Source organism: Rhipicephalus microplus, chromosome 4 (genome assembly GCF_043290135.1).
Source record: "Rhipicephalus microplus isolate Deutch F79 chromosome 4, USDA_Rmic, whole genome shotgun sequence".
NCBI classification, from domain to species: Eukaryota; Metazoa; Arthropoda; class Arachnida; order Ixodida; family Ixodidae; genus Rhipicephalus; species Rhipicephalus microplus.
The window spans coordinates 10,041,015-10,054,412 of NC_134703.1; the positions used below are offsets into that span (position 1 = coordinate 10,041,015).

Here is a 13,398-nt window from a genome sequence, read left to right on the forward strand (position 1 = left end):
GTTAACGAGCTTCTTCCGCGCGCTGAAGGTAGATGGTGACGTCGAGATTTTCTTCATCAGCGACGTATGGCAGCATGGCATCGAGCGTCGTTGTCGGGTTCTTTCCGTAGACATACTTGTACGGCGTCATCTGCGTCGTTTCTTGTACGGCGGTGTTGTATGTGAAGGCTATGTACAGAAGGATGGCATCCCACATCTTGTATTCGACGTCGACGTACATGGCCAGCATGTCAGCGATAGTCCTGTTTAGGCGCTCGGTGAGTCTGTGGGTGGTACGCTGTTGCACGGCGGTGACTTTTCTGGCCGTATGACGAAATTGCTTGGGTTAGCTCGGCAGTAAAACCGTACCTCTGTCGGTGACGAGGACCTCCGGGGCACCAATATGCAGGACGATGTTTTCGACGAATAATTTGGCTACCTCCGACGCACTACCTTTTGGAAGGACTTTCGTTTCAGCGTAGCGGGTGAGGTAATCGGTAGCTACGACGATCCATTTGTTACCGATAGCCGACGTCGGGAATGGCCCAAGTAAGTCTATACCGATTTTCTGGAACGGACGGCGAGCTGGTTCGATGGGCTGCAGAAGTCCTCCTGGCCTTGTCGGCAGTGTCTTGCATCAATGGCAGTCCCGGCATGTCCCCACGTAATGAGCGACGTCGGCGGCAAGGCGTGGCCAGTAGTAGTCCTCCTGTATTTTCGCGAGTGTGCGGAGAAAACCAAGGTGGTGTTACGAAGGCGACGCCAACACGGTCCCGAAAACACCACTGCTCCGAAAGTCGTCGCCAAGGTCCCCAGCCGTTTGGTAGCGTGTGTTTCTCAGCTCGCGACTGCTTCTGCGCAGAGCTGATAGACGACCAGACAAGACGACGGTGAGTTAAGGCGAGGTTTATGTACAGCGTAGACATAGAGGCGTTACAATTTCCGCACTGGGGCCGACAGCTTCGGGACTCGAAGAGCCAAGATGTCTTCTCTCGCACGCGTCCGTCTGCTTCTCCATGCCGCATAGGTCGACTACTGGCGACGCGCCGCTTGGCTTGTTTATAGGCACCAGGTAGACATTTGCGTCACCAACGTGCAACCAGAAGCACCCTTGGCCGTGATGTCAGAATCCTCCAACGGGGGCCCGCCGTTGCGCTGGGTTGCACGCAAGGACGAGTGGTGTTGCGACGCATTGCGTAAGACTCACCAGAATGGAAGGCGCCGATTGCTTCAACAGGCTCGTGGGCTGAGGGTGCTCGCTGTGAGTTGTGTAAGACAGACCGGCGCCGCCGCTTGATGACGACGTCGAGTTGATCACGTCAGGCGGGCTCGATCGCTGGCCTTGACACAGATTGCCTTTGCAAAGACATTGACGTTCGGTGTGGACTCCCAGGCGTAACAGCACCTCCGCCGCCAGACAATGCACCGGAAAGACGAGCTGCTTCCACGTGGCTCGGATGTCGGGCGCGCCTGTTCGCCAGGTCCCTCCAGGTTTGCCTCCAGGGCCATGGGGAGAATTTAGCTCCAGGCTCAGTTCCATGAACACATCCCATTCTTGAGGACGGATCCCAGCTCTACTGACTTGTCGCCACAACTTGTCGGACAGCTTCACTCGTCTCTTCTGACGATCTTTGGTCTTAGCACTGGTCGGTGGTTCTGCAACTTGTCCGGTACGGTTCGACAACAGACAACACACGACACAAGCAAGTGCCCTCCGTTACCCGACAGAACACTAGACAAAGTATAGCACAAGATATACCTAGCTACGTGTCTATCAGAATTTCGTCCCTATACATCAATAGGCACATGTGGGACACAAGACTCTTAAAAGAAGAACTCAAATTTTTACACGTACAAAAATGTAATGAAATAGAATACAACATAAAGTTTGCCCCTTGAGATCACTCTGGACAAGAGCGCTCAGCTAAGGCTGTGATCAGGACAAAACTTTGCCCCGACTCGCCAGCGAAAGACCAAAGGTGGAGAAGGTACTAACTAAAACGCACGGCTCAATGCGTCTGCGTTAGCGCTTATCTTTCCTTTATTGTAGCGAACGTCAAAGTTGTGCTGTTTGAGTATGATGCTTTATTTCAGCTTTTAGGCGACGATACCTATGCGGTACCAAAAGGTTCTCATACTTGCGACGTTGCACATCTGTGTAACTACGATATAGGAGTCCTTATTTCTCATAAACAGAAATATTATTTGGCTTGGTTCCCAACTTTATGTTTTCATAAGCGCTTTAATCAAGAGGTCTTTACGCTGCTCTTGAATGAGCGTTTCTCGATCAAACCTCGACAGCTCACTCAATTTCTGCTACAGGCGAGAGCGTTGCACCCCTCTCGCTCTGACTCAATGGCGCCATGTCGTCTCCTCCGCCGACAGAATCCGCGCCAAACGCTTCCTCCACAGGCCACTCGAGTGGCTGCTCAAATGACTCACACAGAGAATTTTCTGTCTGAGGTTCCGTCAACTCGCCGCCAAGGTCACGCAGATCAGCAGCGTTTGCAGGTGGTGTTTGAGGGTCATGTACGCTAAGTTGGAGAGGAACGATTTACCCTGATCTTTGATAAGCTGCTCTGAGTTATTAGAAAAAAAAGATAAGGAAAACGATCGGGAAGCACGGCAGCCACAGCCGCTTCGGTGCGAAGCTTACTGAGCTGGCCTTCAATGACAACCGTAGCGATTGGTAACCAAACACTCTGCTCCTCAGCGACTTGCCTGATCCACGCGCATTCTCCTGTAATGTCATCCGGAGACACCAATGAAGGATGGACAACGTCCATGGTTGCCGCTGAGTCTCGAAGTGCTCGACACGTTTTCCCATTCACACTAATTTCTTGGAGATACGGCTCTAACAACGGGATGTTCTTTTCCGATTTTCGGATTGTTGCGAAAACAAACTCTTGTCTACAATTTATCACCATGTGCCCTTTCTTTTTACATTTGTAGCAGATTAGCGGCTTCCGCGATTCAAACGCTCATGTGTTATCAGTGCGTTTTTTAATAACCTTACTCAATTTCTCCGCTTCCGTTTGCCCTTCCCCTACAGTGTCCTTCGTAACAGACGGATCCTTCCTGAAATAACGGTGCAGAGTGAGTTTCCGCTAATCGGTTTTCTTCGAAAAGCCCTCTTTTCTTTCATCCTTTTTAACGCGCACTGCCCTACTATGCAACTTTCGGCGAGTGTAATACTCCTCAGCTAATGCTGCTGCCTTGTTTAGCTGTACTTCGCCAAGCTTGTCCTGCAGCCAAACCTTTACATCCTCCTCGATGCAGCGGTAGACTTGCTCCAATGCAACACATTCTACCACTTCATCGCGATCGTCATAAACACCTTCGCCCTTGAGCCATTCAAATAAATCGGCTTTAAGACGAAACGTGAAGTAAACGTGTGACTCATTCCCCTTTTTTAGCATACCGGAACCTTTGCCCAAAAGCCTCGGGTGACAACTTATAACGTCTCAAGTGCACATCATTAACGTCGTCATAATACTCAAACGCTTCCCTCGACAAGCACGTTATCACGTCGGATACTTTGCCGGGAGAAATATCTAACAGGTTCTGCGCCCAAAGAGACCACTCCAAAGCATTTCGCTCACAGACGTGTTCAAACTTGAAGAGATACTTCGCCATGCATGTCCTCGCGTACTACGAACGGTGGAAGTTGGTCGCGAATTCTCTGACCACTGACCTGAACTGTCGCAGAAGCGACGCTAGGCGCCTGCGAACACTGTAGGATTGCCAATTCTATTCGTTTCAACTCAAGGCACTCCTGTCTCTAGGCCTCATCACGTCGTTTTCACCTTTCAGCTTCTTCACGTTCGCGAACTTCTCGCCTTTCAGACTCCTCGTGGCATGCTTTGATATCCGCCCAGGCCTCATCGACTTCCTCAGTCATCACTCCTGCATCCCTCATGATCTCAAAGAACGCTTGCTTTCGTTTCGCACGGCCCAAAATAAGGCCAAGTTCCTCACACATTTCGATGAGTTCCTTCACCTCAAGGTTCTCCACCGTTCACACTAGCCTCTTGCTGTTTTCCCTTGTTAAGTATCTACTTGCCGTACCCCCTATAAGTCTACTAGCGAGACGCACAAGCAATTTTCAACCCTGCCATGTTTACACCCTCCGCATTGACTTTGGTTTCAAAGCGCTCCGACATGACTTCAAACGATCAAAGCTCACTCTAATGCTGGACACAGCCCTTCTCCAAGCTGCTATAACCGGTGATAGAGTAGTCTGGTGAACTGCGGGGGGAAACATCAGGCGCTCACCACATCGATGTCGCTGATGCCGGCCGATACCGCAGCTGCTATCCACTATTACGAATGCGCGGCGCCGACGAGGTTACGAAGAGCGCCACTAAACTCGCCGCTGCCAAAGACACCGGCCGCGAAAGGGACTCGTAGCAACAAGGTGTCTTGTGTCACACGCATCCGTCGGCTTCTCTCTGCCGCATAGGTCAACTGCTGGCGACGCAGCGCTTGGCTTTTTTTATCGGCACCGGGTAGACTTTTGCGCCACCAACGTCCAACCAGAAGCGCTCCTGGCCGTGATGTCAGAATCCTCCAATGGGAACCCGCGTTGCGCTGGGTTGCACGCAAGGACGAGTGCTGTTGCCACGCATTGCGTAAGACTCGCCAGACTGGAAGGCGCCGATATCTTCAACGGGCTCGTGGGCTGAGTGAGCTCCTTGTACGTTGCGTAGGACAGACCGGCACCACCATTTGATGACGTCGTAGGCTTGACCGCGTCAGGCGGGCTCGATCGCTGGCCTTGACAGAGAGATTGCCTTTGCAGAGGCATTAACGTTCGGTGTGAACTCCCAGGCGTAACAGTGGCCAGCCGCTGTGTCGTCGTACAGTGCCTGCATGATTTCCGGTCGCATTGCCGAAGGCACGACGATAAGGTAGCTGGCTCGGGCAGGAGAGAAGTTCATCTTCGCGAGGACGTTGTTCTTCAAGAAAAATGGCACCAGTTCTCCCCTGAAGACTTTTGGGACGACACTGGTTCGGCCCTCGAGGTTTTCCACTAGCCCTCTCAGTTCCGGGTCGCCTCGCTATCACTCAGTGAAGTCTTCGGCACCTATGATTCCCAAGAAGTACTCATCATCCTGATCGTCCCGCAGTGGTGGATCGACTGGAGCACGAGACAGGAAGTCGGCGTCGGAGTGTTTTCTTCCAGACTTGTGCACGACGGTAATGTCAGATTCTCGGAGTCGTAGGCTCCACCGTGCGAGGTGACCTGAAGGGTCCTTCAAGTTAGCTAGTCAACACAGGGCGTGGTGGTCGCTCACTTTGAAAGGCCTGCCGTAGAGATAAGGGCAAAATTACGACGCTCCCCAGATGATGGTAAGGTACTTCTTTTTCGTTGTGGAATAGTCGGCCTCAGGCTTCGATAGTGGCCGGCTAGCATAACTGATAACCCTTTCCAGTCCCACAGTTCTCTGCACAAAGACTGCGCCGAGTCCTACACTGCTTACGTCAGTGTGCACCTTTGTTTCGGCGTTTTCGTCTAAATGCGCGAGTATTTGCGGTGTCTGCAGGCGTCGTTTGAAGCAATACTTTTTTGCAGACTAGTTGGTTCATACTTGAAAAATTAAATTGCTGCACAAACTTGAAGGAAAACAAGGGAGACTCTTTCCTGTCTCTTTCCTGTCTCTTTCCTGTCTCCCTTGTTTTACTTCAAGTTTGTGCAGCAATTCAAGTTTTCGCGTCGTTTGAGTTTCTGAAATGCTTCAATTTGCGCTGTTTCCCATTTAAAAATGACGTCGGTCTTCGTTAGTTCCGTTAGTGGCTCGGCGTTCTGTGAAAAGTCTTTGACGAAGCGTCTGTAATCGGCGCACAAGCCGAAATTTCAGCGCACGGCTTTCTTGTCTGTGGGTGGCAAGAAGGCAGCGATGGCAGCTGTTTCCTGTGGGTCTCGGTGCACTCAAGTCTCACTGATCACGTGATCTAAAAACAGAGGCTCCTTGTACGCGAAGCGGCATTTTTCTGGCTTCAGGGTACGTCCAGAGCTCCTGATTGCTTGAAGTAAGGATTGGAGGCGCTGGAGGTGTTCGTCAAAGCACGACGAAAACACAACGACGTCATCCAAGTAAACGAGGCAAGTCTGCCACTTCAAGCCAGCCAGGACCGTATCCATGACTCGTAGAATCGCCGGTGCGGGGCAGAGACCAAAGGGCATGACCTTCAACTCGAAGAGGCCGTCCGGTGTTATGAAGGCAGTCTTTTCTCGGTGTCTCTCGTCGACATCGATTTACCAATAGCAGGTCTTGAGGTCCATGGAAGAAAAATACCTCGCATTGTGAAGGCGATCTAGCGGGCAACGGGAGGGAATTTACGAACAGAACACACTCGCTCACTTTGGAGTAAAAGGCAGGGCCAGAATGGCAAGCGATGCACGCATCTCTCTTCTTGCATGAGTGAACAAGCTAGACACAGCGACGCTACACTAGCAAAACGTGAACTCCGACGCGAAGCGGAATTGACGCGACCGGCGTCCGTTGGCGCGCCCAAAGTTGGCACTTTTTAAAGGCACGAGGCACTTGCGACTCCGGTCGAATCCGCCGATTTTCGCGGAGCAGAAAAAGTTGCTCTGTGGAAAGGATGTCCCGACAGAGCTGCTCCAGATCTACCAATGGAACATATAGGGAATACAATATTTTGCTAATGGAACAAACTAGCTCCACGTAAGACAGAAGATTGATTGATTGATATCTGGGGTTTAACGTCCCAAAACCGCTATATGATTATGAGAGACGCCGTATTGGAGGGCTCCGGAAATTTAGACCACCTGGGGTTCTTTAACGTGCACCCAAATCCTAAGGCAGAAGAAAGTATTACCAGAAGTACCCCGCATCTGCCAATGAATGACAGCGGCGAAAGCCTGGCAAAATGTTCAATCGTTCGTGCGTGATTGACCTCGACTAGAATGCAGCACTGAAAAAGCTTTAAAAACAGAACCTGTCGGTGGTAACTTCTTTTTAGGGGAGAAGCTCCTTATGGTGTGGCTTGTGCGTCCCCCGTTGTCGTGCGTAACCACCGCTGGCACATACCCGGGAGAGCGGTCCTTCAAATGTCCGCTGGATTGCGGTACTTGTATATGATGAATACATGATGAAAAGATGTGAGAAGGCGGTACTTGGAGTATTCACTAGATAGACGGACGGACATACAGACAGACGAGCGGACGCACGGACGGACGTATGGACAGACAGAAGGGGTGGACGCATGGACGGACGGATGGTCAGACAGACAAAGGGGTTGGCCGCACTAACAGACGCACGGACAGACGGATAGACAGACAGACAAATGAACGGACGAACGGATGGACACATGGACAGACGCACGGATGAACTGACGAACGCTTCGCCCCCCCCCCCCCCTATTATTATTCACTCCGCGGATATGCTGTTTTTTTTAGCCAAGTCAAGCTTGTTTGGCGTTTACGCATTTCACCGCGTTCGTGAACAGGCTGGCCGAGACGACGCTCAGCTCATATTCAGGCGCCATGTTTGTTATGCGTAGTTACCTGTTCGGCTCACATGTGTACCGGATGAGGAATGAATAGATGGACTAATAAGAAAAAAAATGCTTGGAGGACCACTTGAAATTACCAGGAACACATTGTATATAAGTGGAAAATAGCGGAGCGCTTTTTATTGTCAGCAAAGCGTTACCGACACATCAGTTTTTCCTCTCGTGCGAGCTCGTCGCCTTTAGCACCACTGGCTGGTTTTCTATACATCGCTGCATTTGATGTTATTGACATGTGCTGTGTTCATAGATTCCGCGGCGTCACCGCTGGCCCGACGTCGCGCGGCTCTTGGCATGCACGTGATTTTCTGGCGACAAGCGGCAGCGACGAGCGACAGTATTCGCTGTCACTGAGGCCCATTCGTCACCGGCGCTTGTCATGTCGCACGTTTCTGGAAAACTAAAAAAAGACCGCATGTCGTCCGTAGGCCAGCGTGGCGACTTCCGGCAGCATGGCTGCGCCCCTGGTCCTCGCTTTGGTTGCAATTTGCTCTCGTTGCTTGTTATCCACGCGTACTTAAAGTAACGCAAGCTATCGACCACCTTTTTTACATTCATATCTTACGCGGAGAGAAAGATAGCGGCCGTATTTGTCGTAAATTTTGTATAGGTTTGTTTTGAGGTTTCGACGGTAGCTTGTGACAATTACGAATGCTTGCCGCAATGTAAAATCATGATGCGAATTGCGTCGTAGTCGTCATAGCGTGATTCTGGGCACTTGTCAAGGTGAAACCAAAGATTGTGAAAAAAGGTCGTAAAATACTTTTGTGGCTTTCTTATGGTGCACAAGACAGTAACAAATTTGACATCTTGTCATCGAGCAACTTGTAAACTTCTAATCGCGACTCATGGGTATCCACGCGATAGTTTTCATTCAAGGAACATTGACACGTTGTCGCCGACATGTGGTTGCAGCCATTGCGACAGTAGTGGTGGTGAAAAACATTTACTGAAACTATTTACATTTGAGAAAGAGGGCAACCTTAAGGGCCGGCCCTTTACAAGCTCTAGGAGGAGTCCCTAGTCCGGGACCCCTGTGGCTTCTGTGGCGGCACGCGCCCTGGCCACGAGGGCTCTTTGGCCCGCCCTGGCCGAGCAGCCGAGCAGGGCAGCCTTCCAGCTCTCTAGGGTAGGGGGTGTAGGGGAAGTGATTGCGGGGGACCGTTGGGTTAGAAAGGCATGCCCACACCATGTGAAAAGTATCCGCAAGCGGACGGGCACAGTGCGGGCATTCCACGGAGAAGGCCGGATTGAAGTGCTTAAGTATAGCCGGGCCAATACTGTGTTGGTGTATAGGCGCGAGAGCCAGCACTCGTCAGACTTAGGCCCGGCGCTGGGGGCGGAAATCGGAGCCTGTTCGGTTTGTACATCGCTGTAATTTCTCGAAAGGAGGTTACCAGATTAGGTTCTGGATCATCAGGCGATGAAGGGCGAGGCGGGTCCCGGAAATCAAGCGCGCGGGCCGAGGCATCGGCCGCCTCGTTACCACCTAGTCCTGCGTGAGCTGGAGTCCAGATGACGAAACGTGTATTCGGGCGGTCCATGTAATCATAGCGCTTAAGGATTCCAGCAGCGCGAACGGTGATACGACCTTTAGCAAGATTCTGACACGCACTCCGCGAATTGGTAACAATAAACTGAGATGCGGGGTATGCTGCGGCGAGAGTTATGGCGACTTCCTCCGCATGAGTGATGTCCTTGGCTCGAAATGTGAGCCCTTGGACAGGCACTTCTTGATGGACTACGGCCACCGTGTACCACCCCCTATGGTGAGGGTCGGACGCGCCTGCATAGAAGACTCCAAGACGGGACCCATAGCGTCCCCGCGAAACTGTAACCCGCGCAGTTCGCCTGCCTTCGTGAGTTCCCATAGCCATGTATTGGGGCAGAGGCTGGATAAACAACGCTCCACGCCAGTCCTCTGGGATCGTGGTCCGCTCCTCTGCATTGTAGGTGTAAAAGATATGGAGGCGGCGTAAGAGACATCTCCTAGCGTGCGACGTGGTAAGCCGCAGGTACTGGTTGTTGAAATGGGCTTCTTTGAGTTCGCCGTACGTGTTGGTCATGCCCAGCTCTGCAAGACGTTGGTTAGACGTCGTGATCGGGAGGTCTTGGGCGCGCTTGTATACTTTTCGGAGAATGCTGTCCAGCGTGTTCTCATCGCATTTGCGCAAACGTAGGTAGGGTGTCGAATAAAAAATTCGACTGGTCACAAAAGCGTTGGCGAGGCGTAGAGCATCGCGGACTTTGAGACCCCCTTGCTTATTTGAGACTCAGCGGACCATGCGGCCCACCTGATCCCCGACCATACGGAATTAGCGCAGGGTGGTATCGACTTTCCAGCTCTTGTGTATAAAGAGCCCTAAGACGCGGATTTCTTCGCGTTCCGGGATAGGCCCTGTGCGCAGGGAAAGTACGATTTGAGTCGTGTCTTTTGGTTTAGGGCGAAGACGCACGTACTCCGATTTCGTGGGGGAGCATTCGAGGCCGCAGCGATGGGCGTAGTCATCCACGACCGATGCTGCTTGCTGCAGGCTGGCCTCAATGCTGCCAAGAGAACCGTGTGTTGCCCACAGCGTGATATCGCCGGCATACAGAGCGTGCCGTACACCGGGGATATCGTTCAGCAGTGGGGGAGATGAGCCATGGCGAGATTGAACAAACGGGGAGAGAGAACCGCTCCCTGTGGTGTTCCTCGAGTACCTAGAAGATACGGACCATGCTCCTTGTCTTGAATGCCGAGGCACGTCTGCCGTTCCATCAAGAACTGACGGATGTACCTGAAAGCATTACGGCCACAGTCTGTTTGGGACAGATGGGTTTCGTGGGTAACGTTATCAAAAGCTCCCTTGAGATCCAAGGCGAGGACTACCTTATCGTCACTGGGATGTTCTACCGGCTCAATAACGTCACGGTGGAGTTGCAGGAGAATGTCCTGGCCAGAGCGATCTGGACGGAAGCCGTACATAGTGTCGGCAAAAGTTCGACGGGCCTCGAGGTAATCAAAAAGTCTATCCCTGACCATTGTTTCCATAAGCTTCCCCACACACGAGGTTAGGAAAATTGGTCGGAGATTTTCGATATTTATTGACTTGCCCGGTTTGGGAATAAAAGTTACCAGGGCCGTTTTTCAATCAATCGGAAGCGGTTCGCACCCCTCCCAAATTCGATTGAAAAGGTCGAGGAGGTGAAGGTATGCCAGGTCTGGGAGGTTTGCTAAAAGCTTAACAGTCACTCGATCCCGAACCCGTGTTTTTCCTCGCTTCATCTTGGACAGGGCCGCCTTCAGATCGTGGAGTTGAAAGCAACGATCCAAGTCTGCGTTCTCTGAGCCTGCATATGAGTACGCCGGTCCGATGGGGTCCTGTCGGCCACAAAGATATTTATCCCCAAAAGCCTGTGCCAATTTATCCGCGTCACCCACGTAAGCGTGGAGCACGCGTTGAAGATGCTTTTGCGTTTCTATGCGGGTTTGGGTGGGGTCGATGAGGGCCCTGAAAAACACCACGTGTTGCGGTTTGACATATGCTTTGCAGCATTTTTACAGCGCTCTGCCCAATTGGAGTAAGCGAGCTGGGCCGCGTGCTCGGCTGCTTCTTGGGTGAGGGCTGCGATGCGGATTTTGAGCTGACGATTATGCTTCTGTCGGCGCCATCGGCGGACGAGGCTATGCCAAGCCTCCCAAAGATGGAGGAGATGATTATCTACCGCCGGCGTGGCCTCTGAGAGCTTAACCGTCTGCTCAGTTTGGCGAAGCAACGTCACAAGGTGCTGAGCCCAAGTGGCGTAGCCTTGTTGAGCTATGGAAGCCGGAGTCATGTACTCTGAACGGAACTTCGTCTAGTCCGGAAGTTTTGCGGGTTGGTGGGGACGGGTAAGGGGATACGTCCGAATGGTAGTGAGGAGAATACAGTTGTCACTTCCGAGTTTCCTCAGTGTTGAGCCAGTCTGCATGCCTTATATGCTTGGTAAGTGTAAGGTCAGAACATGTGTCTCGACTTACAGAGTTACCAGTGCGGGTTGGGTGTGCAGGGTCGGTTTGGATGGTGAGGCCCAGGGTAGAAATAAGCTCTGCCAACTTTCTACCACGCCGTTCCTCCTTATGGTAACCACAGTGAGGACTAGGGGCGTTAAAGTCACCTACAATGACTAGCGCTTCCCTGCCTGCCACTGCAAGGCCTTTGCTAAAAACACCTTTATAAGTTACGTTACGGAGTTTGGGCGAACTGTAGATGTTTAGGATATGTAGGGACGCGTTCTGCTTCATAAGCAGAAGGATAGTCACCATAACATACGAGTAAAGCGGATCGCAGTCGAGATCTACCTGGTTGGCGGTGTAATTTCAATGCACGCAGAGGGCGGTTTGCGCATGCCTTTGATACACGGTATAATTTGTGAGGCCAGCGTGCTCGCCCGGCTCCTGAAGGGCCACTACCGCAGGCAAATGTGGATAGGTTTCCAAATGGAGCCGGAGAGCAGCCCGCTTAGTGCGTGCCTTAAATCCTCGGCAATTCCACTGTAGGATTGTAAAAAGATCCGAATTAGCGGTTGCGACGTGACGGCGCGACGGAGCAACTTCGTCACTGACGCTTGTCATCGTCGCAAGAAAATCACGTGCTTGCGCTCGGGCCTTCAGGGTCAGAGCTGGCTGCACGTGTGCAGGCGGCCGTGCGTTTTAGCGTAAACACCGCATTATTGTCGTGGCTGCGTAGATAGTAATAGTGGTTGTGCTCATGAAAACTTTACATCCGAATGCCTTTCGCGCTTCCGTCTTGGCGTCTCAGTTCCTCTTTCGTTGGACTAAAATGCCGACGGCACGTAGTCAACCTGCCGTTGGGCCCGCCATTACCTAAATACCGAATGTGTCAGACAAACGAAACCATCCATGCAAAATTTGGGACAAATATCACACATCTGATGCTCGGCATCCAAATATTATACCGTGGCTCTTCTTATTGCCACTTAGAATTTTCTTTCTTTGCTCCAGGGGACTCTGAGCATCTTTTACCTTTGCTGCTCGAACTCAAGCAACCGACAGCTGCACAACCAGCCATGATTCTGCAAGCAATTATATTGCGATCAATCGTTAAAAGAAGCGTCTGGAGCTCCAAAAACGCGGTCAGCGAAACAGTGTGCCTCGGATATATTGAACATGAAGCCGGTGCAGACGACGCATCCCATAGGCAGGACTTACGCCTCACCTATTGACGTTAGGCGCCATCCGCCGAAGTTGATTTATGTAGCAGTGTCCAGGGTGACCATCCTCGCAGACAGCAGCGCTTCGTATGAGCTTACCACTTCTCATGTTGCTAAAACTTATGTTGCTGTTGGCATCATTACGAAACTAAGCAACTGGTTATATAAAACATATGCGGCTGTTTAACGAATGAGCGTATACGCATTCATAGATATATTTACTGCCACTTCGTAACGTATCGCTCAATAAAAAAATTGCAATGCAGTCACTTTCCATCCGCATGCTTGGCACAACATCAACTCCCAAGGTGCGTGGGACCTGTCAAAACTTTTTCCCGCATATCCCTCGGGGTCCTTTCACGGCATTTCAGCTTGATCCTTGACCATTTTTCTATGATTATGACCAGTTTTGAATACCACTGTTGACCTTGCCCACAATTTCCTTTACACGGAGCGTGACACACCCCTTGGTGCGGTAAGTACGAAGTCTCAAGAATGTTTACTCACTTGGAACTCCTTCGTCACCGGATCCATGTCGAGTATTGAGTAGTCGGCGTCCCTGTCTCCGTTTTCATTGATTCGTACCGTTCCTGTGATTCCTACGAGAACGAAACGACCAAAAGAGTAGAAAAGGAGCGCGCAATATCGGACGCCATCGTAGCAGCTGTTTTTACGTACGCCAGA

General features: G+C 51.5%; 1 protein-coding gene across 1 annotated transcript in view; it reads right to left on the minus strand.

Annotated features, from left to right (window-relative positions):
* The window catches only part of LOC119171524 (atrial natriuretic peptide receptor 1-like), a 642,832-nt gene that overhangs the window by 456,499 nt on the left and 172,935 nt on the right, over nucleotides 1-13,398 (minus strand). Inside the window, exon 5 of the mRNA XM_075892142.1 lies at nucleotides 13,222-13,313. Coding sequence (XP_075748257.1) covers nucleotides 13,222-13,313 — 92 coding nt within the window. The remainder of the gene's footprint in view (nucleotides 1-13,221; nucleotides 13,314-13,398) is intronic.